The 27,680-nt window shown below is 50.9% G+C and overlaps 1 protein-coding gene across 1 annotated transcript in view; it reads left to right on the forward strand.

Annotated features, from left to right (window-relative positions):
* Positions 1-27,680, forward strand: part of LOC138808443 (protein FAM222A-like) — a 44,383-nt gene that overhangs the window by 10,218 nt on the left and 6,485 nt on the right. Inside the window, exon 2 of the mRNA XM_069994685.1 lies at positions 15,107-15,234. Coding sequence (XP_069850786.1) covers positions 15,153-15,234 — 82 coding nt within the window. The 5' untranslated portion in view covers positions 15,107-15,152. The remainder of the gene's footprint in view (positions 1-15,106; positions 15,235-27,680) is intronic.

Consider the following 27,680-nt stretch of genomic DNA (forward strand, 5'->3'; position numbering starts at 1 on the left):
TCAGGCGCCGAGTTGTGCTTTGTAAACGCTCACAATTAATGCCAATCAGGCCTGGAAAAAAGCTGGCCCGGAATCCTGTCTGTTTCGTCTCATTTGTCAGCTGGTGCCGCTCCATGTTGCACATTTTCATACAATTGCTATAAACATAAAAGGGAAACTCCACAGTGTTCCCGGGCGCCCGGATGGTGCACGCCAGCTTAATTACTTGGTATTCCGCTGTTCACTTGGCCGCCCCAAGTGGGTGGGAGGGAGGGAGAAAGGAGGACTTTGTGTGGCAGGATGAGGGCTCCTGGGGGTCAGCCAGGGAGATGATGGCCCAGGACTCCTGCCCCACCCTCTATGGCCCTCCTGGTCCAGCTGAGAACATCTGAGAGACTGCTAAAAATCGCAAGCCCGTCAAGTAGAATTAAATCAAAGGATTCCAAATCCATGTCCTCCATCATTGCTCTCCTCTGCATGTCAGGCCCTACACCACCCACCATGGGGTTTCAGTTTTCCTCTGGGATCTGAGGGAAGGGCTGTGATCTGAATGTCAAGCTTGCAACACAGACCTTTGGGGGGTAAGCAGTCCCCTTATCGTCAGGGAATGGGAGGCCAGGTCTGCAGACTGGGACTTGAATCCAGGCCACTGGATTCTGAACCAATGGGCCACTCTGCCCAGGACTCAGGAGTCCTGCATACAGATATTCAGTAGGCAGTGGCTGCTATCCTATCACTGCCTGGTGATGGGCCAAAGAGATCACTGCCAACAGTTTGGGCCTTGATGGATGGAGGGTGAAGTAGCCCTCAGGGCTCCCTGGATAGTTCTGGGCACATGATTGCTTGGTCCCCCTCCCCTGCTGCCACCAGACTCCTGCACATCCCCTCCCACCTGCCCCCTAATGGCATGCCAGACCCTGAGCCCTCTGACAGCCTAGAGAGCTGGACATGTTGCCATTACTGCACACCTCCCCCCTCCCCCCCATTGTACAGATGAGGAAACCAGTGGAGGAAAAGTTATACAGCTGTGAGGTGCCGAAGATGGAGCTGATGTCCCTCCTGACCTCCCCATCAACACCCGGACATGAGGCCTTGCCACACCCCACACCCCCTCCCCTGGACCCTGACGAGCTCTCTAACCCTCTGTGGACAGGGTCTTCTAAGGCCAGCAGGCTGGGCAAGGACACATCAGCCTTTGTGTTGGCCTGGCCTGGCTGGGCAGCCCTCGGAGTGAGGAGAGGGCGATGCAGCCCAGCTGGCCAGGCACAAATGCTCAGAGCGGGGATAGAGGTTCCTTTGTGTGGTGCCGGGCGGGGGAGGGGTGCTGCCAGCGGCCACCCTGTGTGAGGGGGGGCCCAGGCCCTCTGCAGAAGTTTGTCTGCCACCCCCAGGGGACCGGACAGGGAGCCTGTCATCTTCCTGCCTCCTCCTCCTCCTGCTGTTATGTATCTTCCTCTTGCCTCTGAGGAGGGATCTGGCTGCTGGAAGAGCCCTAGGTAGCTACTCATCTGATTTGCTGTGGGCCTACTGTGTGCCAGCAAGAGGGGTAGGGTAGGTCCTCCACGAGTCGAGTGTTACAAATTACAACACTGGGGTCTTCATGAAGTATGGCACACAGTCGGTCTTCAGTGAAGTCAGAGACCTGGACCTGGTCCTCTGCCCACTAGGAGAAACAGACACAAACTGGTCAGGGATGGAGTCAAGTGCAGGACACCCACGGGGCAGGGAGCTCCCACCCACCTCTGAGCTTACTGAAGCCCTGGGCTGCGCCTGGAAGCCCAGGATGAGGAAGTTCTCCCTCGTGCCCGACTGAAGCCATCAGCTGTTGGAGGGCAGAGCCTGAATCTGCCCTTCCTCCAGGGCGGGGACCGGCGGCATCCACCAGCCCACACAGGAATCGCTGTGAACACAGCAGCTGTCTCTGGGACTGGGGACTCCAGGTTCCAGAGCTACGGCATTGCTGTGCGTTTTTTCTTGAGAGACCAAGCAAAGAGAATTTTAGATGAAATTTTAGTTTGGCTTGTTTTCCTTCCTTTTTCTTCTTTTTTTTCTTTTTTCTTTTTTAATTTAATATAGCCAACAGCACAAAGAAAAGATATTGTGGGCAGGATCTGCGTGCTTCGGTGATATGGTATTGTCTGGGTTGGGGCAGTGTTGGGGTGTCAGGATGGCTTGCCTCTCCCATCTGCAGCCAACAAGAGCCCCCAGAACCCTCTGTCGTGGCACCCTGACCCTGCAAGCATTCCCAGCCCAGCCCCCCGGCTCCAGAGGCAGGAGGCAGGGCCCAAGCCTGGCGAGGGCACCACCCAAATAGCTATAATCAGCAGCCTCGCCAAGACTTCAAACTCACCCAATTATCCTGCTAGGGAAAAAAAAACACAAAATGAAAACAAATTAACATGTTTGCATAGAAGCCGCTGCAGCAACACACACAGGCGCGTGCACACAAATGTACATGCTGGCGCATGCCCCAACAAGGCTGGAAGATAGTGCTGCCACCCCTCCCCAGGCCTAGCACCCGTCTGGACCTAGATATGGAGCCGAGCCTAGTGACCAAATGGTTCCCAGGTCACCAGCTTTCTGTTTCTTTTCTTTTCTTTCTTTTTTTTTTTTTTTTTGCTGTTTTCTTTTTTTTCCTTTTTCTCTTTTGCAATGCTAGGAATAGTACCTAAGGCCAAATGCATGCTAGGCAAATGCTCTACCACTGAGATACCCCCAGCCTACTTCTCATCCCCCCTCCCCTTTTTGTGCTGGTCCTAGGGCTTGAACTCAGAGCCTAGGCACTGTCCCTGAGCTTTTGTGTTGGTGCTCTACCACATGAGCCACAGCTGCACTTGTAGCTTTTTGGTGGCTAATTGGAAATGAAAGTCTCATGGACTTTCCTGCCCGGGCTGGCTTCAAACCATGATCCTCAGAGTAGCTAGGATTACAGGCATGAGCCACAGACTCCTGGTCCTTTCTTCTTTTAATAAACGCATAAACTTGCTTGGTGCCCTTTCTGTAGATGAGGAGACTGAAGCACAGAGAGATTAGTAGACCTGCCCAAGGTTGCAGAGCTGGTTAGAGCATGAACCCAGACAGACCAGCTGCCAAGGTGATGCTGTAAAAAGCACAGTGCCCTTTGCATAGCTCGCTGTTCTCTGTGGGTGATGGACCCAGGCTTCTGCCTCTTTGTGCGTCAGTTTCCCCTCCTAACACATTGCGGTAATCATCCCGATCCCAGAGAGGTTACCATGGTACAATGGATGGGCCAGTGGCTGGGAAGTGCCGCCTCTGGCGGCTGCCTGTGGGGCTGCCCCAACCTCCAGTGGCTCTGCCAGGCTCATGGGCCCCTGATGGGCACTTTTGGTGTCAAGTCTGCCCTCGCCCTGGAAGTGCTCACCTTCCTTCCGGGAAGCTGCCTGTCCTGGGAACAGCCTCTTCTGTGGGCTCCCTGAGGTTCTGGTTGGCCCACAGTTGAGGTTACCATGCGGATAGCTCATTTCCCACTGTGCTTGACTCTTCCAGTGATCCCCAGCAGCTACTCCAGCAAGGTATGGCGAATGTGCCCTTGGAAGCCATACCAAGGGCTTGACATTTGGAAGTCAAAGGATAAACTGCTGGGGTGAGTTGGGGTTTAGGTCCTGGAGCTCAAAGGTCCCTGGCCTCTTTTTCCCTTGATGCTTTGTGACCACCCACACGTACCTTCATTTCGCTGAGCCTTTCACTGTCCTGTCCGGCCTAAGCCAGTCAGCAGCCAGTGTCGGTGACATGCAGGTTCTGTGTTCTATGGATATGTTTGTTATACATCTTGCTGCTGAGGCAGGTGTAGTTTCTAATTGCTCTTTGCACCTGGAGAAACTGAGGCTGCACAGGACTTGGTGACTCAGGACAGCCCCGCTGGGGAGCAGCAGAACATCTTGGAGCTCAATTCTGCAGTTGCACTTTGGCTGCAGTGCTATTTTTCTCTCCCTAGAAGCTGCCTGTCAGGTCCCACAGGTGGCAGGAGCAGTACATTGTGGCTGTGGAGAATAAGGCCAGTAGGGCCACGTGGTGCCGGTGTTAAGAGGGTGACTTCATTGGCTTGAGGATCACCCCATTGGCCTATCATCACACAAGCCACTTGGGGCCAGGACAATGGCTAGAAGAGGTAGCCCAGTATCCACTGGGGGAAGGCCGGCAAGTACAGTAAGGCAGAGAGTCTGCATGTGGAGTCCCTGCCCTCCTTCAGCATGGCTGTGCGGGGGCTTTAGAATCCAGCAGCCCGGGTTCACATCCAGTCCCCACCAGCTGTCCCAGGACAACCTTTTTCCCTCTTCAAGCCTCTGTTCCCCTGAGTAAGCCACACAGAGAGGGCTGGGCCCAAGGCTCCTCATGCTGGGGGCGCACACTTGCTGTTGTAGGCAGCGTCCTGTGAGCCTCCACCACGTCACAGGTTGGGGTGCCTCACTGCCTCCCATCCTGTGCCACCCTGATAGGAGGACCTGGAGGTGGCCCGGCTCCTCTGCCTGTCCCTGCCTACATGATGAGCCCTCTTAGTGCGCTGGTGCTCCACCCGGTGTGTGGAGGAATTTGCTGGTTGCGGTGGTAAACTTTGGTAAAGGTAGGAGCAACCCAAAAGGCCAGATCAAAATGACTAGAAAGGAGGAGGAGCAGTGGGAAGTAAAGGTCACAGTTCATCCCTCCGTGTGCTCAACGGAGAGTTAAGCATTGGCCCTGGGCCTAGCTGTCTGAGGTCCAGTACAAGATGCCTGCCAGCCCGGGCCGGGAGCCCCCATGTCCTGGGAGAACAGGAGCCAGTTGCCTTGCCATCATGGAGCTGTGTGTGGAGGGGCTGGGGCCCCCTCTTGTCCCGCGTCTCAGGTTCTGAGAAAAGAGGCCGAGGACTGACTGAAGAAGAGGTAGCGTGAAGAAGGTTCCTTTTTCTTCCCCATTGTAAAAGTAGTACTCGTCTTTTAGTGTTTGGAAATAAGTCTGACAAAGAGAAGAGAAGCAGCCACTATCTCCCTGCTGGGAGCTGCATAGGTGGTTCACGCTGAGGACTTCCTGTTGTAGTGCATCTAAACAGTACTGATTTTACCTTGCACAATGACTGGGCTGGGCCTACAGGCCCAGGAGCAGGTGTGCGGACCTAGCATGCCCAGGATCTGGCTAGAGGAAGAGCCCTCTCCGTGGCAAGCCTGTCCTGGGCTCATGTGGCTGGCTGGCTGGCCGGCATGTTCGGTCTGACTCCCAGGAGCCACCTGCACCCAGCAGCCTTAATGTCAGGCATGTGGGGAGCAGAACAGCCATTGCTCTGCACACATCTGATCCTGTCTTTTCCACATCAGATCATTTGTAACCGTCACTAGGCAATCGGCCTGTCGCTGATTCAATCTCGGCTTTGTGCTGTCACAGCCGTTTTTCTGCACCGGGCTGATTTTGAAAGGAAGCCCATCCTCTGTTCTGCTTTTAAGCGAGGAGAGGGGGGTGGGGAAAGCTCTGTGTGTGTGTGTACACTTCCCCCACATGTGTGTGTACACACTCATGTACACACACATGCACCTTCCCTACTTTCCCATCACCTAGACTGTAATTGGAAGAGATAGGTAGACAAGGCTTCTGGCCTGCTTCTTCTGCCCCCACCCTCCGTCCCATATCACCCACTCACCCTGAGCACCTGCTGTGGACCCCCATGTGCCTGCATACAAACAGCAGAGTCTGTGCTCTAGTGGGTGAGATGAACCTTCAACTATGCTGCAGGAAGATGATTTCAGAGCCATGGTGACAGTGAAGGACAGTAGTAGTGATGGCGTGGTGCCTGGCCTGAAGGGTCCCACCTGGCAGGTGGTCAGGGAGGGCCTCTTTGAAGAGGTGATGTTTCAAAGACAAGCTGGAGCTGACAGGAAGAATGCCACCTGTGGGAGGTGGCAGGTAGGCCGCGGGGGGCGGGGAGTGTGGGAGAGAGTGTGGTCAGTCTGCAGAATGCTCACAGTGAGGAGAGTCTGAGCTGAGAGCCTGTACGATCACCCCTCAGACAGGGTGTGAAAAAATGACATAAAATCTCTCCTTGGTATTTTTCCAATATTGATGACATCTTTTTTTGTGTGTGAAAATACTGTACAGAGGGGTTACATATTGATTACATCTTGATTGATTGCATACTAGTTGGGATCTATTGGATTATTAAGTAAGCTGTATTTCCAAATTTAACTTTGTCTGTGGTTACCAGAAAAATTACACTTACTTGTGGAGCTCATATTATTGTGTATTTCTTTTTGTGTGTGTCCAAGACTGGGACTCAAACTCAGTATCTAACACTTTCACTCACTGGCTGGCACGCTGCCGCCTAGCCACACTTCCAGCCCCCACATATTATGTTTAATTTTGTTTCTAGCACTGAGGATTGAACTCTGCTCTTGCATTTGGGTCATGCCCTGAGCCCTTTCAATTTTTATTTTCCCCCCAGTACTGGAGCTTGAATATAGGGTGTCATGCTCACATTTTTGCTAAAGGCAAGTGCTCTACCACTTGAGCCTAAACTCTACTTGTGGCTTTTTGTAATGTAAGAGTCTCATGGACTTTTCTGTCTTGACTGGCTTTGAACCATGGTTCACCTCCTGAGCAGCAAGAAATACAGGCATGAACCATCAACACCCGGCTTGTTTTTTATTTTTGAGATAGCATCTCAAGCTAACCTTCTGAGGCTCACCTCATAAGGTGTACCACAATGCCCAGCCTTCTTGCATATCTCTACTGTACAGTGATGATGGATGATGTAGAGAATATTTAGGTCAAGACAAACCATGAATGCAAAGGTCCTGTGGAAGAACAAAAAGACACCCAGTGTGGCTGAGCAAGGTTAATAGCAAGGACACAGGCACAGTCCAGGGAGAGGTGAAGGGCATTATTAGAAATGACTGGAATCCAGGAGGTAGTTTTGAGTGGGGAGGAGGGTCAGTACGGGTGGAAAGGTTCAGCATATGGTCCCCTGGATGGAAAATGCTGTGGAGTTCAGGAGGTGTTCAGTTATAGGTTGGCTAGACCCAATCTGGCTCGTTAGTGGGCTTATCCCTGTTGCTCCTTGGTTTCAAAGCTTCTGTCTCCCCATAAAGGAGCTGTTCCTTAGGCTTGAGCACCTGTTTCCTGGTAGTCACAGGTTGAAAACCCCTTTTGAAACATTCTTAAAGAGAACAAAATGAGAAGTGATGCTTGGGGCTGGGAAGGTGGCTCAGTGGTAGAGCGCTTGCCTTGCATGCATGATGACCTGGGTTCGATTCCTCAGCACCACATAAGCACAAAAAGCCAGAAGTGATGATGTGGTTCAAGTGTTAGAGTGCTAGCCTTGAGCTGAAGAGCTGAGGGACAGCACCCAGGCCCAGAGTTCAAGCCCCACAACCGGCAAAAAAAAGAGTGATGCTTGTTCAATGTAAAGCACCTGTTGATCTTGGCTTTGGATGACAAGTTGAGACAAACCCTCACCCTGGATCTGCTCTCCTCTGTCTTGGTTTTCCACCTTCCAAACACTCCTGGTCTATTTCTCCCTTCGGTGTTTGAATCCTTAGGCCCTGTCTGGCTAAGGCCCAGTTCATCCATGCTAGGGCTTTTCTACTGGCTCCCCCAACCAAACAGCCAACGGCCCTGGGCAACCCTTTCTGCTCTCTCTTAGGTAAACAACAGTCCTCACTGTCTGGGTTGTGGAGTGGGTTAAATGAGGTGATACCTGTAAGGGCTGAGCCCTTAGGGAGCACTGAAAATGAAAACCACTCTTGCACCTTTCATTATTAGATTTTCTCCTTCCTCTTGCCTGTCTTAATTAACCCTGAACCGGGGGTGCAGGGACCTGGGCCCTCCCACCCCACACAGTCTTGACTTCAAGTGTTGCTTCCTCTTTGGGGATTCCTTGTACCAGAGTGATCTGGTAACATTGGATGGGTTTGGTGACTACTAAGGTGGTAACAATTGATAGGACTCTCTCTTTTTTTTGGGGGGGAGGGTCTGTCGTGGGGCTTGAACTCTGGGCCAGGGCACTGTCCTTCAGCTCTTCAGCTCAAGGTGAGCGCTCTACCACTTGAGCCACAGCGCCACTTCCAGCTTTTTCTGTTTATGTGGTGCTAAGGACTCGAACCCAGGGCCTCATGCATGAGAGGCAAGCACTCTACCACTAAACCACCTTCCCAGCCCCCCACCTCCTCTTCTGAGAGCCAGACCACACTGTCTTTATACAAAGCCATGGTATGCAGTTAGCATCTCTTCCAGATGCAGAAACTAAGTCTGGGAGAGGTAGAAGGATTTGCCCAAAGCCAGAGTTCTGGAATAAAAGGGGTTTTAGTATTGAGACAATGCTCAGGCATCTGAATTTGAAGTACTGTCATCTCCTTCTAAGGGAGCTGAGATCTTATTCTTTGTGACAGCCAGGGCCAGGTGGGATGGCTCCTGGTAGCTACCACTTGTCTTCTAGATCACCTCCCTGAGGCTTCCCAGAGCATCTAGGGTAGGATCACTGGCACACCGTAGGTGTTTATCACATCCCCAGAGGTTGGAGTGCTGAAGAAGGAAGGCAGACATCATCATGGCCAGTTTCCTTAGCAACTGACAACTGCACTCCCAGACTTGGCCCCGCCCCCTTCTTGGGGACTTGGCTCTGGAGCTGGCCATGGTGCTGAAGGACCCTGGGACAGCTGCCCACCCCTAGACCCCAGACTTATGTCCCACTTTATAAGCCATACCCCTTGCCCCCTCCTTCCCTCAGGAGGTGTTTTCCTGCATGCCAGCTCTGTGTGGGGCACTGTTAATAGCATCACATGGACGAAGGATAGTGGAGCCATTAGGAATCCATTTACTGTACTGACTATTCTCACACATTTATCATGCACCTGTATGTCTTAGAAGCCCTCAGGAGCCCAGACTTCAGTTGAAGATTGAGTAGAATCTTAAGAAATCCTAAGAAGGGCTGGCAAGCAGAAGGATTGCAGGAGCCAAGGCCCACAGAAGTGAACAGTGAGAGCCTTGTGCCGAGGGTGCTACTCACCTGGAGACACAGCTGAACTCAGAATCTGTGATAGTTACTTCATTGCTTTGATCTCCCCCTTGACCCAGAGTGAGCAGCATGTCTGGCTCAGAACCGGACCTAGATGGGGCACTAGAATTAGCATGTGAGTACTGAGCAGAAGGCAGATCAGGGGCCGGCAGGTGACTGGTGTCTGTCCTAGATGCAGAGGGAGCCAGCTGTGCTGTGTGACCAGGTGAGCATCTTAGATGGACCCCTGGTCTGTGGGGTAGATGGATGCAGCAGTCATCTGGGCAGGATAGGGGTCTCCTGTTGAAAAGGGCAGTGCCTCCCACCCCCACACTTAAAAGAGAGTCAAAATCCTCTTCTGGTGCTGGCCCCACTGGCAGAGGGAAATAATCACTTTTCACAGGCCTCTTATCCACAGCCAAGCCCTGCACTGGTTTAATCAGCAGTGCCTGCCTGACTTGAAGATTCTCTCGTCTTGAGAGATCAGGAAAGGGGTTAAAGAAAATTACCCTGGCCTCCTCCATGCTAATGTAATCTCTAACCAGATCTGCCTAGCCGCAGCTCAAATTGCTTTTTAGATTAACATTTAATTATTAACAGGGTCCCCTGGAAGGCCTCCGGCTCTAGAACAGGGTTGGGGGAGGGAGCTTCAGGAGGGAGGAGGGGTGGGCTTCTGCTCAGCTGCCTCTCCAAGACTGTGCTGGGGAGGGGGTGAGAGGAGGGAAGGGGGAAAGGGTCAGACAGGGCGAAAGAGAGAGAGAGACTGGAGGAAAATAGAGATGCTAGGACCTGGGTAGTTAGGGACAGGGATGGACTTGAAGAGAGGAGGGGAAGGACAAACATGGACCCTCCTGGTGTGTGAGTGCTGGGGGGATGGGGGATGGAGGAACTATGTACTCAGATTCCCAGTGACCTTTCTGAGCAAAGTGCTTGCACCCTTCCATTCTGGCCACAGGCCAGCCTGCTATGGCACCTCAGTGGAGAGGACCGAGCTTTCCGAGACTTAACGCTGCCTTGGCCTATGGTGGTACTGGAGACAGCCCAAAGAGGTGACCAGGTCAGCTCTATACAGCCAAAATCTGACATCCCCGGTCCAGCACCCATTTTCTTCCCTGAGCCTGGGCCTCCTACCAGTTGAGGCTTTTCCCTGCATCTGGCCACAGCTGTGTGGCTAGAGCAGCCTGAGGAAAAGGAGACTTGGGTGACCACCAAGAACATGGAGGGGTGAAGATCGGTGTTGGTGGGGGAGCCTTCAGCTCCCTGGGCAGGAGCGATGGCAGCTGCAGAGTCCTAACTGTCCATTGCACTTGGAGAGAACTGCCGGGGTGCTCCAGCCAGGATCCCAAGTTCTTCAAATAAGACTTCTAGACTACGTTTCTGTAGTCGTGTGTGCGCACCCAGCCCTCAGCTTTGCACACAGTGGATACCATGGATCCTGTCAATAACATCTCACTTGTCCAGGCTGATGAATGGCTTCAGTCACTCAGCCAGCTCACTCCCCATCAAATTAGGTAGGAAAATGAAGGCTCAGAGAGGTGCTGTGACCTCTTCTGTGTCACTCAGCCTTGATCCCCAGCCACCACCAGGCCAGTGAAACTCTGAGTCTCGGGCTTGCTCTACTCTGTGAACTCCTAGTTCTGTTGGAGTCTGGGAAGGGCTTGGCAGGATCTCCCACAGCCAGTCATTGGTCTTACGCAGAGACACAGAAGGAAGACACAGAGGCTGGAGTCGCTCGCTGCTCCAGGGACAGCAGGAGGATGAGGGCTGGAAGTGTGGCGGCGTAGCCCGTGGCCTTGGTGGGGTTCAGCCCTGCCCTGCCAGGAAATCCAAGTGTGTCTGGCCCTGGCCGAGTGCTGACTATAGAGGCAAGCTTCTCCCTACCCCTGCCGGATAGATGTGCAGGGTGGGGGAAGAAGGGAGGGTCCAGAAACAGCTCTTTGTAGCGTGGGCTGAATGTTGTGGTTGGATGTTGCCTGGGTGCCTTGTGCCAGGACATTCTTTCCTGTTTCCATGCTCCCATCCGTGGCTCAGAGTTGAGGGAGTGTTTGCTGGCTGAATGGATGGGTGAATGAATTCAAGAGTGAATGAGTGAGTGAGGAGGTGAATGAGTGTGTAAGAGGCAAGGCCTGGGCTTCACTCATCTCAGCATTGTTCTGCCTGACACGCGCCTTATGCGCTGTGCTCTGTTGAATGGTTATAGGATGAATGAGGGGCCTCCTGGGAGCCTCTGCCCTCTCTTCCGTCTTCTCCTCTCCTCCCTGCCCCGCCTGGCGTGGAATCAAAGTGCACTGGAGAGAAATACTGCCCCCCTTCCCAGCCAACTACAGCTGGGAACTGAGCCCCCGCCCCCACCCCCCGAATTACAATTCAGGGTCAGACCAGTATCGACACCCATGGGCCCTGCCATCTAAAATCCATGTGACCTTGTACAAATCACCCTCCTCCCTGTCCATGGAATGGAGTTCAAGACAGAATCCAGTAGCGGCTGCTAGGAGGATGCGTGGGGCGTGATGGAGGGATGCGAGTGGAGCTGGGCAGAGGGGACAGGACCGTCCGTAAACACGTGCTGCTCTAAGAACAGCTTAGTGCTAAGCTGCACGCTGCTGCTTTCCAAGCTCCCCGCTCCCACCGGCCGGGGGCTCCCCAGTGCCCGCGGCAGCCAGACCAGCAGGGAGAGATGACAAAAGGCAGGCAGGGCCAAAGGCCCTTTCCCTGTTCTTTTAATAAGAATAAAGCCAGCTCTCTGCCATCCTTCTGGTGCTCAGCGCCTGCCAAGGCAAGCAGCAGCCTCAATTCCTCCTCGGACTTGGAAAGTTCCTTCCTTCTTTCCCCTCCCCTTGTCACATTCCTTTTATCTAAATGCTCAGCTATGAAAGGGCATATCGACAGCTGGGGGCATTATCTGGTAGAGGGGACCTTTTCCTGGGGTTTCTGAGAGATAAGGCGTCTTATCAACCCTCATGTCGGGGACTGTGCCAAAGCATTCTAATCATTGAGGCTTGCGGCATTTTTTCCTTCCAGTCCCTCCCCCCACACTTTATTATTAAAGTCACAGAAGACCTTGAGCTTATAAACAGTCTGATTTGCAGATAAGGTTTCAAAATGAGCTGTGGCTCTTGCAGTGGTCCCTGGTTGGGTCAGAGAAGTGCGGGGAGTCCATCTGGGGATCCTGTGGAACTGGCCTTCTGCTAGCCAGATGGCTCTGACAGAGGAGCCAGGGTGGGAATCCTGGGTGGATGATGAGTGTTTTTGGTGTTCCCCGCAGCCCTGTTCCTGGCTTGCTGTGTGACCTTGTGCAGAATGTTTGCCTCCGGTAGGCCTTATTTGCTTCATCTGACAATAACCAATTCATTGATGCAGCCTTTCATCCAGTGCCTATTTATTAAGTGACTGTTCTTTGCCAGCATTGGAGAGAGAGAAATAAGATACGGTCCTCACCTCTAAGGAAGAGGCAGACATGGAAATTGGCAGTCACAGTGGTATAAGCAGGGGATGGGGATACCGAGTCCAGCTTGAAGAGGGATCTTGCTGGGCAGCACTACGAGCAGGGAGCAGGGGATTTCACAGCACATGCAAAGGCTTGAGGCAGCTGGCAGAGGAAGGACCAGAGGGAGCAATATGAGATGAGGGGTAGGACCTCCAGGCAAAGGCTCAGAAGGTTGGGTTCTGTTTTGAGGCCAGAAAGAAGGTCAAGGACAGAGCCTAGTGTGTTTTGTTTGTAGGTGATGGGCATAATCTGGGAACCGAGGGAGGGGCGGGTCCACTCTCCATTGGTGTGTGGCAGGCCCTGCCACATGCTAGACCCCTGCCCCACCCCCAGCTGCATCCAGTGGCAGGATAGCTAGGGGAGGGAGCTAGGGGAATTGGAGGATAAAGAAAGAAAACTCACTCCTCTCCCAGTGCAGACAGTCTCAGGCTACAGGGCAGTTTTGACCTCCTGCTTTCCAGAGGTGAGGAACAGAACAATCTAGGTAGGCTGTCCTGGAGAAGCTGAGCGGAGGCCTTGCCTTGGACACTATCTCCTCTGAAAACCCTGCTGTCCTGAGCTCAATCAGGTGGCTCCCTTGGCTCCCAGATGACCTGGGTACCTGAATTAGAGACCAGACCCCTGGGGAGGCAGCTCGGGGACTTGACAGGGCTCCAGCGCCGGCAGCCTGCCCTCTCCCAACACCAAGTCCAAGCATGGCAGGATGGGTGGCCATCGGGAACTGGAGCCCTGGAGATGGGCTGGACTTCTGGCTCCCTGCACCTGCTGAAGGTGGGGGTGAGGGTCAGAGGGATCTTGGAATGACTTCCATAGGCCAGAGAAGGGAAGTCTGCCTCCCCCTAAGGTCACGCTGGAAGGGGGGCGGCTCAGTCTCAAGCCTAAGATGCCCCTGTGACCTCCCTCGTACCTCCTGGCCACTGCCTACTGGGGCCCCAGGCACACCACCACCTCCTCTGGCCTAGCTATTCACCTGTGGAGGGAAGGGGCATGCAGCTCTCCCCCACCCTCCACATCAGGGTGACAAGAGGAGGACTCTGCTCTGGAACAGATGGGGAGGGAGGCACGGCCAGGGAGCCTGGGCACAGAACCTCTCACCTCGCAGCGCGTACCAGTTACGGGGCCCTGAACACTGTGTGTGCATGCCAGGGGGCAGCAGGCACAAGTGTGCCACAGGTATATGTATACCACACGTCCTGAGCGTGTGCTGGCAGGGTGTCGGGGTGGAGGGAGCCCACGTGCTCTGCTGTGGCCGACCTCCAGGGATGTGGTGGCATCAGCCTGAGCCCAACCTGCCCCCTGCCCTCCCCCCCCCCCCGGCTCCCATCCCAGGCCCCCCAGGAGCCGCACTGCATTCTGAAGTCAAGGACTTGCATCCTTGTTGTAAGCCCCACTTCACTCCCTCCTTAAACTGTATAATTTCTGCCTGATTGTAATGGCATATTTTAAAATTGCCAGAAATCAGAGCTGGGAAGTGGATACTGCAGCGTTTATCACCTCGCTGTGTTAAGGCTGGCGACTGGGGGGAGGGGAAGAGAATCACCCACCCTCCCCCACATCCATTCCCCCTTCCCTCTCTCACTCTCTCTCTTTTTTGAGACAGTAATAGGAGAAAATTGGTTTTGAAACTGAATAAAAGTCCCTTTCAGAGGAAATCATTTCTTTCAGGGTACCTTTGCTGAAAGTAAAATAGAGCATAATGAAAGGTGGTTACGTGATTGTCTTTCATTTACTGAGAGACCAGGACAGACGGGAGGCTGCCGCCATCTCTGGGAAATACAAGATTGGAATAATTGCACCGTAACAAGGAGCTTGTTGTGAAATTAGTATCTTAAGAAAGTAGTGAAAAAAGGCTTTTCCTCATGAATACTTCATTATTAGAAGAAAGCGGCAGGATTCAGAGCTCCAGACACCTGTTTAGTATTGAATAACTTCCCTTTCTTCCCTTTAAACACACCGTCCCCCCCCCCCGCACCCCCCTTTTCTCCTTTCAGAACAACACAGGAGGACGGAGGTGACCAGCCTGGTGCAGGGATAGGGTGGGCTGGGCTGCAGTGCTCACAGAGGGGTGGACTGCAGGGTCTCTAGAGTTGAGCTCATACCTGGACCCACCTTCTCTGTGGCCTGGAGAGAGGAAGGGGCCGAGCTGGGAAGCCCCCACCCTCTCAAGGTAGCCTCCAAGGCAAGTCTGTCCTGTCCCTGCTCAAGGGCTTTGGGCCCCAGGAATGTGCCTTCACCTCCCAAAGCCTACTTGACAGGAAGCAGGGCCTGACATCGCCACCACAGGCAGAGGCCAGACCAGCACTCAAGGAAATGGGGACCCCAGTATAGACTGCATAGATCACCAGAGGCGGCCTTCCCCCTCTTGATCTACTCATAGGATGATCAGAGAGCGGTGTCCTCCCCAGCCAGGGCAGTCTGTCTTGGGACATGGGAGGGTGAAGCCTGAGTTGATCTAAGGGTACCAGAGCAACCCCTGGAGGAGGCATCCCACACGCTAAATGGGCCATCTGCTCTCGCTTCCTGTGACACCTTGGACGAGCTCTGCCTGGGCCTCGGTCTCCTCATCTGACAGAGGCAGAAGATGGGAGGTCTGCTTTGAAAAGCATGGTCCTGGGGAGGATGTGCAGCCGTGAGTGACATGCATCTCACTTTCCTCCTGACAGGGACCCTGCCACTGAGCGCACTACACCGGGGACCCCCAGTTCAGCCATGCTGGCCTGTCTGCAGAGGACCCAGAACCCCCCGGGTCAACACCTGGCCTGCCCAAGCAAGAGCCTGGAGCTGCGCAAATGTGAGTGGGCCCTTCCAGCTCCCTCCTCCCCCACCCGCTGCTCTGAGTCCACAGGGCAGGTGCCCCCGGGAAAGCCACTCACCCCTGCGAGTCTCTACCACGATGTGGATGTGTCATGTGGTGAAGTGTGTGCTCTGTGGTTCTCTCTGCCCAGGCCCTGGTTGCCTGGCTTACCTTCATTTCATGCATCGGCCCAGAGCAGGATTCTGCATGGGATCTGGCCCAGGGCCTCAGGGACGGGGGGGATGTAGGCATACCCTTCCTTCAGGCGTGGCTTTTACCATGTCAGATTAGGGTCAGACTTGGTGGCCTCCCAGGCTCTGTCTTCTGTGACCATGGCATCAGCATCCCCCTGACCCCTGACAATTTTTCGCTATCTTGGAGCCTTCAAAAGGAAGTTTCACTGACTGTTTTTAATGGTCATAAAAGTGATGTACAAAGGGATTACATAAGCCAGGTAAAGAGTACATTTCTTTTTGGACAATTTCACCCCTTGCTCGCTCTCTCAAAAGGAAAGTTGACCAAAGTACATGGAAATGTTTAGAAATAGGGAGGTGTGCATTAACATGTTTTTCTGGTGTCTTTGAGGAGAAATCTGAGGCTCTGCTGGCACAGGCCTGGGCTGCTGCTGTAGCTATTGGTTGAGGTTGACGTCCATCTCCAGTGTACCAGTCTCTGCCTCTCCCTCCCTTGGGCTTCTGGCCTACAGCCCAGGATCACTGGCTGTTTATCATTATGCTGACGCTGTGGCTTCTTTTGAGTATTTGTTTATCTTTATACAAGGTAACATGCTTGGCCCATATTGCTGAGGAAGGAAGGGGTATGCAGATGAAAGCAGCCCATGGGTCAGCATCGTATGTGGCCACCCAGGAGATGTTTAATGGGTGTCCCAGCAGACATGTGTCCATGCTTATGTTACACAGTCCTGCCCCTCACTTTGTCACTTTAAAGTAAATCCCCTGTGCCAGTTTCTAGGACTGTCCTTGTGCTCTTACCACCTGGCTGGCCCTAGCAAGGATGAGCCATAATTTATTTGAACAGTCCCTCTAAGTTGAGACTGTACCCAACCTGTTGCTCTTACAAGCCCTGCAGCAGTGAACCCTGTCTGTGTCACAGTGTGTGGAGAAACTGCAGGCTGTCTCTCTAGAAGTAGAAATTCTGGGTCAAAGATGTGTGCATTGTAATCTTCATTGATGTAAGCCCAACCTCTTGAGAGAGACATGCCACCACACGGGGGGGGGGACAGGGGGTCTGCTCCCCACACAGATGCTGTCACACCATGCTCTGCTTACCTGAGCAGAGAGAACAGGACCACGGTCATCTTTGTTTAAAATGACTGAGTTTGAGCATCTTTTCTCGTGTAAACCATTTGTTTTTTCTTTGAATAATCTACTTCTGTGGTCCTTTTTTTCCCCCAATTGGGTAGAATTTGTCTCTTATTGACTTGGAGGAGCCGTTTGTATGTGATGGAAGTTAGACCTCTATCTGTCATGAACTGCACAGGTTTTTCCCAGTTGGTTTGCTTGTCCTTTGGTTCTGCCATTGGAGGAATTTTAGTTGGTGAGATTTCTCAGTATTTCTTTTCTGGCCTTTAGATTTTTTGCACCATACTTAGAAAGTATTTCCTCAGGCTGATTTTTTTTTTTAACTGTTCAGGATAGTTTTAAAAAATTGTATTGTTGGGGCTGGGAAGGTGGCTCAGTGGTAGAGCACTTGCCTTGCATGCATGAGGCCCTGGGTTCGATTCCTCAGCGCCACATAAGGAAAAAGAAAAAAGCCAGAAGTGGCGCTGTGGCTCAAGTAGTAGAGTGCTAGCCTTGAGCTGAAGGAGCTGAGGCACAGCGCCCAGGCCCAGAGTTCAGGCCCCACGACCGGACCCAAAAAAAAAAAATTGTATTGTTATTATAAAGGTGATATACAGAGGGGTTACAGTTATGTAAGTCAGATAAAAAGTACATTTCTTTTTGGACAATATCATCCCTTCCCTTGTTCTTTTTTGTTGTTGTTTTTGATGGTGGTGGTCGTGGGGCCTGAACTCTGGGCCTAGGTGCTGTCCCTCAGCTCTTCAGCTCAAGGCTAGCACTCTACCACTTGAGCCACAGCGCCACTTCCAGCTTTTAATGCTTATGTGGTGCTGAGGAATCGAACCCAGGGCCTCATGCATGCAAGGCAAGCTCTCTACTACTGAGCCACCTTCCCAACCCCTCCCTTACTCTTCTTTTTTTTGGGGGGGGGTTTGAACTCTGGGTCTGGGTGCTGTCCCTCAGCTCTTCGGCTCAAGGCTATCGCTCTACCACTTGAGCCACAGTGCCACTTCCAGTTTTCTGGTGGTTGATTAGAGATAAGAGTTTCAGGGTCTTTCTTGCCCGGGCTGGCTTTGAACCTCGATCCTCAGATCTCAGACTCCTGAATAGCTAGAATTAAGGCGTGAGCTACCGGCGCCCGGCCCTTACTCCTCTTTTAAGGAAAAAATTCCCCTAGGGATTAATCCAGTTCTCTTTATGGTTTTTAAAAACACATATATGCTTTGTATATTTCTAAAGGTTTCTCCAGCTTTTTAAATTTTTTTTTTTTTCAGTCATGGGGCCAGAACTCTGGGCCTGGGCGGCTGTCTCTCAGCTTTTCAGCTCAAGGCCAGCACTCTACCACTTGAGCCACAGTGCCACTTCTGGCTTTTTCTGCTTATGTGGTGCTGATGAATCGAACCTAGGGCCTCATGCATGCAAGGCAAGCACTCTACCACTGAGCCACTTTCCCAGCATCTCTCCAGCTTTTTATGTATCTTAAAACTATGATTTCAGTTTTGTAATTTTTCTGGCATATGGGGTAAGGTTGGCCTGGAACTTCAGATCTTCCTGCCTAAGCTTCCTAAGTGTGGGATTATAGACATGGGCCACCACATCCTAGCCTGTTTCAATTATTGTAGTGTTATGGCTTTTGAGTTATAATTTGCATACCAGTAACCTATTACAAGTATTAATAATGATTTACAATAGATTCACAAACAGTGCAGCTGTCACTATACATACATACATACATATATATATATATATATATGGATATGGATGGATGGATTTTTTTTGCCATGGCCTCATGCTTTTGCTTGGCTTTCTTTCTTGGCTGGCACTTTTGCACTGGAACCATGCCTCCAAGTTTTTTTTCTTTTTGGTCAGTCATGGGGTTGAACTCAGGGTCTGGGTACTATCCCTGAACTCTTTCACTCAAGGCTAACACTCTACCATTTTGAGCCACAGCGCCACTTCTGGTTTTCTAGGATTTAATTGGACATAAGCGTCTCAGGGACTTTCCTACCTGGGCTGGCTTTGAACCCCAGTCCTCAGATCTCAGCCTCTTGAGTAGCTAGGATTACAGGCGTGAGCCACTGGTACCTGGCAGCAGCCCAGCTTTTTGCTGGTTGGTTGGAGATGAGTCTCTTGGACTTTGTACAGTCCAGGCTGGTCTCAAACCATGATCATCAGATCTCAGCATCCTGAGTAGCATGAGCCACTGTCACCTAGCACGATGGTCAATTTTAACAAGCAGCAGCCCATATCCATTGACATAGCCCCTTCCTTCTCTGTAGGTTTCTCCCTTCTGGACTGCTGTCAGCATGTTTGTCAAGGTTCATTTGTATTGCAGCATGCTTCTATACTGGATGGAGCTTCTTCCTTCCCCATCCCAAAACTTTCTTGGCTGCTTTTTATTTTGCCATCTGCACTATAGAATCATCTTACCTAGATAAGACCAAAAATCTCACTTACGGTTTTGTTTTGTTTTTACAGGGTTTGTATTACACTTACAGATGAATCTAGAACCTAGGAAGATATCTCATTTTCTTGTTTTTCTTTTTGTTGTTTGTTGTGGGGCTTGAACTCAGGGCTTGGGCACTGTCCCTGAGCCTCTTTGTGCTCAACTCTAGCACTCTACTACTTGAGCCACAGCTCTACTTCTGGTTTTTGAGTGGCTAATTGGAGATTACAGTCTCACGGGGACTTTTCTTCCCCAATCTGGCTTCAAACTGTGATCCTTAGCTCTCAGCCTCTTAAGTAGCTAGGATGACAGGTGTGAGCACCAGTGCCCGGTGTCAGACTTCCTTTTGTGTCCCTCAGGAACATCTTAACATTCATTTCATTTAAGTCTTGCATGTTTTGGGTTAAGTTCACTTCTAGGTAGCTGAGCTAGTTTTGGTAAGTGTTTTCTTCTGTAAATGGAGGTTGTCTCTATGAAGGCTATTAACTTCTGCACCTCACTGAGTTCTTTTATTGTCTGTAAATGGTTTTTTTTATTTTGTCTCTGGGGTTTTCCAGTTATCACTGCAAAGGATAATTTTCTTTCCTACTTTGTTTTATACCTTAATTTTTTTTTTTTGTTAATAGAGTAGGCTACTGTCCTTGGAACAATGAAAATAATAATGGTGATAATAGCTTCTATATTTTTCCATTAAGGAAATGCTGGCTTTGGGGCAGGTGTTTTATTGGGTTACATAAGTCTCCCATCTGTTCTTGTTTTATTAAGGAGGATGTTGACCTTGACCAAATTACTTTCTAGTGTTTATGAAAAGAAGTATATGGTTTCTTTCCTACAATCCCTTAATATGAATGACAATAGATTCCTTTGTATTGAACCATCTTTGCTTTCTTGATTGAACCCCACTGAGATATGGGGCATGACTTCCTGAATTTTCTGTTATTTTCTATAGAATTTTTGTTCCAATTTCATCAGAAAGATGGTTCTTTTCTTTTTTTTATTTTTTAAGAAATTTATTAATTTAGGACTGGGAATGTAGTTTAGGATTACAGGCGTGAGCCACTGGTGCCTGGACTTACTTTGTTTTTAACAAAGGAACAGCTAAATATACAAGTCTGACTAACTCTAGTCTCCTCACCAGTCATTCTTTCTCAAGTAAATTCCTCCCCCCAAATGGGAGTCCAGGCGGCATCTCAAATGACAACATGACAACATGTTTCTGTAGATGACCAATGTGCTTCGGCACATGTAGAAGTGCACTGTGGTAACTTTCCATGTGTGTTCAAGAGTAGAGGCCTGGGGGGCAGAGAAGGAGGCTCAGTGGTAGAGTGCTTGCCAAAAAGAGTAGAGACTTGGGGTTGGGAATGTGGCTTAGTTTTAGAGCGCTTGCCTAGCATGCGTGAAGTCCTGGGTTCGATTCCTCAGTACCACATAAACAGAAAAGTTGGAAGTGGTAGAGTGCTAGCTGAGCACAGAGAGGCTCAGATTCAGAGCCCACGCCCATAGTTCAGGCCCCAAGACTGGCAAGGAAAAAGCAGACATTTATTTATTCTTGAGGATTGTCTCAATATGTAGGCCAGGCTGGTCGTGAACCCTGTATCCTTCCTTAGCCTCTTGAGTGTGTATACCACCACTCCTAGTATGGCAGGTTTTGTTCCCTTTTTCTTCTGTGCTATGGAACAGTTTAAATACAATTGGAGTTATGTTTCTAAAGGCTAGTGGCTTTTCCCACAAAGTTGTCTAGGCTAGGCTGTTTATTTGGGGGTACCTGGTGGCTCTCTGATGATGCTATTTCTTCTGCAATAGCTATTTTTAAATTACTGCACTGCTTATTGTTGGTGGTGGTGGTGGTGGTGGTCATAGGGCTTGAACTCAGGGCTTGGCCGTGGTCCCTGAGCCTCTTTGTGCTCAAGGCTGGCACTCTACTACTTGCGCCACAGTTCCACCTCTGTTTTTTGAGAGGCTCGTGGACATTTCCTTTCCAGGCTGACTTTGAACCTCAGTCCTCTGATTTCAGCCTCCTGAGTAGCTAGGATTGCAGGTGTAAACCTGGCCTGATTTTGGGAGAGGGGGGGCACGGGTACAGGTAAGTTCCAAGGTTTAAATTCAAGGTTTAGAGCCTGTTAGGCAAGTATTCTACCACTCTAGCCATGCCCCCAGCCTTTTTGCTTTAGTTGTTGTTTTCAGGTAAGATTTTGCTTTTCTTGCCTCAGCTGCCATGGACTGTGATCATCCCTCCCACGCTGCACCTTTCATGTAGCTAGCATGACAAGTGCATTCCACCAGCGCCCAGCTTTCTCATTGAGATGGTTTCTTTTGAACCAACCTGTCCTTGAACCATGATCCTTCCAATCTCTGTCTCCCAAGTAGCTAGGAATAATTTTTTTGTAAGAAAAAACTTTAAGACTCTGAAGTCTCTGATCACTTCATTTTTTTTTTTTTTTTTTGGGTCCGGTCGTGGGGCCTGAACTCTGGGCCTGGGCGCTGTCCCTCAGCTCTTCAGCTCAAGGCTAGCGCTCTACCACTTGAGCCACAGCACCACTTCCGCTTTTTTCTTTTTGCTTATGTGGTGCTGAGGAATCGAACCTAGGGCCTCATGCATGCAAGGCAAGCGCTCTACCACTGAGCCACCTTCCCAGCCCCACAAGGCCATAATCTTGATCAATCAGAGAATTAAATCATCTGACTCCTTCTGACTCTCTGTGAATGGCCCCACAGAGAGCGCGCGCGTGCGTGCGTGCGTGCACGCGTGCGTGCGTGCGTGTGTGTGTGTGTCCGTCCCAGGACTTGAACTCGCAGCCTGGGCACTCTCTAAACTTTTGTTCTAAAGGCTAGTGCTCTACCACTCAAGCCACAGCTTCACTTCCAACTTTTTGGTGGTTAATTGGAGATAAGAGTCTCAGGGACTTTCCTGCCTTGGCTGGATTTGAACTGTAGTCCTTAGATCTCAAGTCTCCTGAGCAGCTAGAATTATGGACATTAGCCATTGGCACCTGGCCTACAATAAACAAAATTCCCAGAGACAAACAAATTGATTAAATTACAGTGTTCCATTCTTTTATTTTTGGTCAGTCGTGGGGCTTGAAGTCAGGGCCTGGGCACTGTCCCTGAGCTCTTTCATTCAAGGCTAGTGCCCTACCACATTGAGCCACTGCTCCACTTCTTGTTTTCTGGTGGTTAATTGGTGATAAAAGTCTTACCCAGGCTGGTTTTGAACACTGATCCTCAGATCTAAGCCTCCTGCGTAGCTAGGATTATAGGCATGAGTCGCCAGCACCAAACTCAATATTTCATTCTTTATATTCTCTTGGAGTTGACTTTGTATTTTCAAACCTCTGTCATCTGACATTGAAGATGAGAACACCAGTGGATTTGTACCATCCCCTGCTATCCCTCCTCCTCCCTTCCATTGTCAGTGATATCACGGCTGTATTCTAGGGCTGATAACATCCGGCTACATCCACACAGTCCCCACCTGTTTCAGTCTCCTCAGTGAGTAAGGGCAGTACTGGCTCAACACCAGCTCTTTGGCCTTAGGTTGCATCATCTGATGCTGGCCCTTTTGGGCACTGCTGGGCGGCCTCAGGTAAATTATACACCTGAGACTCCTGCACATTTCCCCATGGTCTGTCTGTTGCCTTTCCACTTGAACAGTTAAAAAGGGAATTCATGGGTCAGTTGATTCCTTCAGCATTTCACAGCCTCCTACCCTCTTCTAATGTTGCATGTTTCCATGGAGAAGTGGAAGCTGACTTTTCCTGACTCTCTCACGTCCAGTTACTTTCACAGGATGTGTTGTATTGTGTGGCTTACCTGTTGGAGTCTTTCTTTCCCTGGAACTGGGTACCCTGTTCATTGAGCACCCAAATCCAAAGCTGGGGTTCTTTTAGTTTCCTTCTTCGGGATCTCCAGTTAGGCGTATACTGGCTGTACCCCACTTGTCTTCTCCAATACCCTCTGCTAAGCCTGCCAAGTCCTTACTTCCTTTCCATTTTCCTTTTCTCTCTGTGTTCAGCACTTACTGTGTCACTTTCCTCTCTGCTTTGACAATAAGGTTTTCCCTTCTACTGTTATATATCTGCTTTGTGCTTTTGCTCTACAGAAACAATTGTTCACTGTTATTCCTTCATGATGAAACACTGGGCTGTAAACACCTCTTCTGTGGCTACAATCCTCTCATGAATGAAACGTGTCTTTTGTCAACCATCACATGACTTTGCTTGTGCTTTCCCTTGCCTTCATCTTTAATACATTTGCTTAGGTTCTATACTTGTGTGTCCCTCCGTTTGGGGTGTGGGCACTGCTGGCTCCCTGACTTCAGCAGTAGCACTTTTCTCTGTTGCTCCTCTCAGCCTCACCTGGCTTCTGCTGCTACTGGCAGCCTAGACAACTCATTTGCTCACCCTGGTGCAGCAGCCGCGTATTGTATTCCACTGCACAGATAAAGACCAACACACCTAACCTCTACCTCTTTGACAGGGATGTAAAGGTTGTTTCTCGTTTCTTGCCACTCCAAATACCGTGTGTGTGTGGTGTGTGTGTGTGTGTGTGTGTGTGTGTGTGTGCGCGCGCGCACGTGTGCCAGCACACACTGGCTTGAACTCAGGGCCTGGGTGCTGTCTGAAGAGTTTTTTGCTCAAGGCTGGCACTCTACCGTACCTTGAGCCTCTACTTCGGGCATTCTGCTGGTTAATTGGAGATGAGAGTTTCAGACTTTCTGCCCAAGCTGGCATTGAATCCAAATACTCAGATCTTAGCCTTCTGAGCAGCTTGGACTACAGGCATGAGCCCCAGACCCTGATTTGGAACATCGTTGTGCATGACTTTCTGTGTACAGATGCCTCAGGAGGGCCTCATCGCTTCGGGGGCCATGCTATTTCACCTTGGGTGGCTGTGCAGCTGCCATGGCTGCCTGCCTTGCCCCCCACTGCCAGCTGGCTGGAGGCAAGAGCTGGGTTTGATGACAGGGGCTTCCTTCCTGCTCCACAGCCGGAACTGTGGAGTGCACAGGGCCACCACAGATGACCTCCTCCTCCTCCCCCCCGCCCCCGCCCCTCCGCCTCTGCCCGCACAGATCCTTTCACATCTCTGCACTTATTGGAAAAGACACTGACTCCATTTGTAATTGAAGAACACAGGAAAGAGGGAGGCAGGAAGGGAGATAAGCAAATTGAATCCGGCACTGTGCTGCCGGTCAGTGCCTGGACGCTGAGCCGAGGGACTCCCCCCTTCCTTTTGGATGAGATTCTTGGGTGATGGAGACCTCTAGTCCCGCAGTGCCCCAGGCAGAACCAAGGCAGGGAGGGCTGGTCCTCAGCTTCAGGCCGTGCCATTTTCCCCCAAGGAAGCTAGGTCTCAACCAGGCTATGGACAACATCGTCATGCACAAGTCACCTCTGGGGGTTTGTGTTCCCACTTCTATAAGGAAAAGGTGGGGGAGACCAGCCCTGGCCATCTGTGAGGATGATGTCAAAGACCCGGGGGGGAGCATAGAGGTTTTTATGTCTTGTGGGTATTGTCCCTATCTATGAGCAGAATTTCTGGATCACAGAGTCACTGCTGACCTTTTTTTTTTTTTTTTCCACTGCTGAACTTTTTGAGCAAGTACCAAGCTGTAGCCCGGAGTGGCTGTACTATTTATTTCCCTACTGAAATTGAATTCTAGTTTCTTTACCCCTTTTCCAACACTTTCTTCCCTCTGCCTTTTTGATGATAACTATTTTAGTGGATCTCACTGTGGTTTATATTTGCACCTGCCTAATAGTTAAGGTTTGCTAGCATCTTGTGGGTGGATGGGTGGATTTGCCGGTCCTAGAACTTGAACTCAAGACCTGGGCATAGTCCCTGAACTTTTTGGCTCAAAGCTACTACTCTACCACTTAAGCTGAAGCTCCATTTCTGGCTTTTTGGTGGTTAATTGGAGATAAAAGTCTCACAGACTTTTCTGTCTAAGCTGGCTTTGAGCGTGATCTTCATATCTCAGCCTCTTGATTAGCTAGGATTACAGGCGTGAACCACCAGCACCCAGCTTTTTTTGGGGGGGGTCTGGTTATTTTGGAGGAGGAGTTCCACTCTTGTCACCCAAGCTGACCTGGAACTTGGGATCCTCCTTCCTCAGCCTCCTAAGTGTTGGGATTACAGGCTGCTACCACCATGCCAAGCTTCTCAGAATTGTTGCCTTAATTTGTTTTTGATGTTTAGTGTAAATGTATAGAAATACAATTTTTTTTTTTTTTTGCCAGTCATGGGGCCTGAACTCTGGGCCTGGGCGCTGTCCCTCAGCTCTTCAGCTCAAGGCTAGTGTTCTACCACTGGAGCCACAGCGCCACTTCCGGCTTTTTCTGTTTATGTGGTGCTGAGGAATCGAACCCAGGGCCTCATACTTGCAAGGCAAGCACTCTACCGCTGAGCCACCTTTCCAGCCCCTACAATTGGTTTTTGTATCTTGATTTTATATCCTGTGACCTTGTACAGCTGGTTTGTTCTCGTATTTTTTGGGGGGGTCATCTGTGCCTTTCTAAAATGAATGTCTTTCTTTTCCTGTGTGCCCTGGCATTTGAAGCCTCCCTCAGTTGGTTGAAGAGCTGACATCTTTGTCTTATTTCTCATTATGGAGAGAAAGCATTTAGTCTTTGACTATTATGTAAAAGTCATCTGTGGATTGTTCGTGTTGTGTTCAATAGTTTATCCTGAAAGGATATGGAGGGCAAACACTTTTCTGTGTCCACTAAAATGGTTGGGGTTGGGTGAACACTGCCCGTTGTTAAGTCTGTGATGGTAATTTTTTTTTTTTTAAACATTGAATCAACCTTGTGTTCCTTAGGCAAGTCCCTGTGGCCGCACTATCTAGACCTTTTTGTCACTGGATTTGGTTTGCCGGTATTTTCATGATTTTTTTCCCCCTCCTTTATTCATAAAGGACATGGGTCTATAGTGGTCTATAGGAGAGAAATATCTTTAGTTTTATTATAAGGTAATAATACTAACCTTACAGAATCACTTTAGAAGTGTTCCCTCCTCTTTCTGGAAGTGTTTTGGAAGCCCTAGTGTTACTTAAATGCTTGATAGAATCCTGGCTAGGGCTTTGCATTGTGGGTAATATTTCAATTTATTTTAGCCTCTTGTTATAAGTCTATTTTATTCAGATTTCCTGTTTCTTATGCCAGTTTTTGGGTAGTTTATGCCTAGGAATTTGTCCATTTCATCTAAGTATAATATACAGTTTAAAATGGAAATAAATGGACCAGCTGGGTACTTAATGATAGCTCACACCTGTAATCCTAGCTACTTAATATGCCGAGATCAGAAGATCAAGTTTTGAATCCAGCCAGGACAGAAAAGTCTTAAGAGACCCCCATGCATAATCCCTGTCCCATAACGCAGAAGCCAGAAGCAAGGAGCCAGAAGCAGGGAGCGCAGCCTTTGCTGCAGAGCCTTCCTACTTGCATTCTCTCATTTCATCTTAACCTCCTTCCCCTGGGAACAGGCCACAGAGCCATGCACCCAGCTGGTAAGAGGGCTCTGGCTTCATACCAGCCCTAGTCCTCCCCTCAACTCCCGAGGTCAGGGGTCAGGGCAGGTCCAGGTCCCTGGGGTGGCCAGCAAGGCGCTGCTGCTCCACGTCCCTCCCAGCGGAGGCCCAGCCCTCCCCACCCCCTCCTGAACGACCTCATTAGGGATTCTGCTGGTGCCACCAGCTAATTAGTGTCACGTTAATTGAGCATTCAGAAGGCTGCCACCTCCAAGGGCGGAGTGTCACAGTGAAGGGGAATGCAGATGTGGGCTTCTCTTGGGGTGGGGGGCCCCTTCTGTCCTGAGGCAGCCCTGGACACACACACACACACACACACACACACACACACACACACACACACACACACACACACACACACACACACACACACACACACACACACACACACACACACACACACACACACACACACACACACACACACACACACACACACACACACACACACACACACACACACACACACACACACACACGGGGTCGCAGGGAGCCACCTCTCCAAGGGCGGCCTGTGGGATCCTGGCTCTGCAAGGCCATGGGGAGGAGGCCCTGGAGCCACCAGCCCAGTTCCAAATCTGCTGCTCCCCACTCCCAGTCGGTCGGGGAGGTGGGGCAGGTGCGCCCTCTCCACACGGCGATCTGCTGGGCTAGTGGGGCCAGCCAGCCCCAGCATGGTCTCACAGGGTGGGGGAGCCGGCCCCGCTGTCCCCGCTGCCTCTGTGTACTGCCCAGTCACCTGACCGGACGGGCCTTTCCCACTGCAGACGCCAGCCTCCCCAGGGAGGCCTGGGGTGGCTGCCCCCACCCCCTCCCAGCTGAGCGGGACTGTGCAGTGCCTGCCGCAGCACAGAGCTCTGGAGGGTCCTGCCCCGGCACCCGCGCTCAAGGGCAGCCTGCAGCCTGACTCTGGGCCAGTCTCTGCTTCTCACTTCTGGTCCCTGCAGAAGAAGGAACCCCTCCCCCAGCTCTCCCTTCCTCCCCCCCACCCCCTCACTGCTTCTAGAAGGCAGCAGTGTGGCCAGGGCCGCTCCCATGTGTCCCTGAGGCGGCATTAAACCCCACTCAAAGGGCTGGTTTTAATTGGTTTAATATACTCGTTAATAACTGCGTCTATTTAACGCACCTGTAAAAGGCCCATAACATTAACTTAATGGCAGCGACGATT

The sequence above is a fragment of the Dipodomys merriami genome, unplaced genomic scaffold, assembly GCF_024711535.1.
Source record: "Dipodomys merriami isolate MVZ:Mamm:240054 unplaced genomic scaffold, mDipMer1.0.p SCAF_45, whole genome shotgun sequence".
Lineage (NCBI taxonomy): Eukaryota > Metazoa > Chordata > Mammalia > Rodentia > Heteromyidae > Dipodomys > Dipodomys merriami.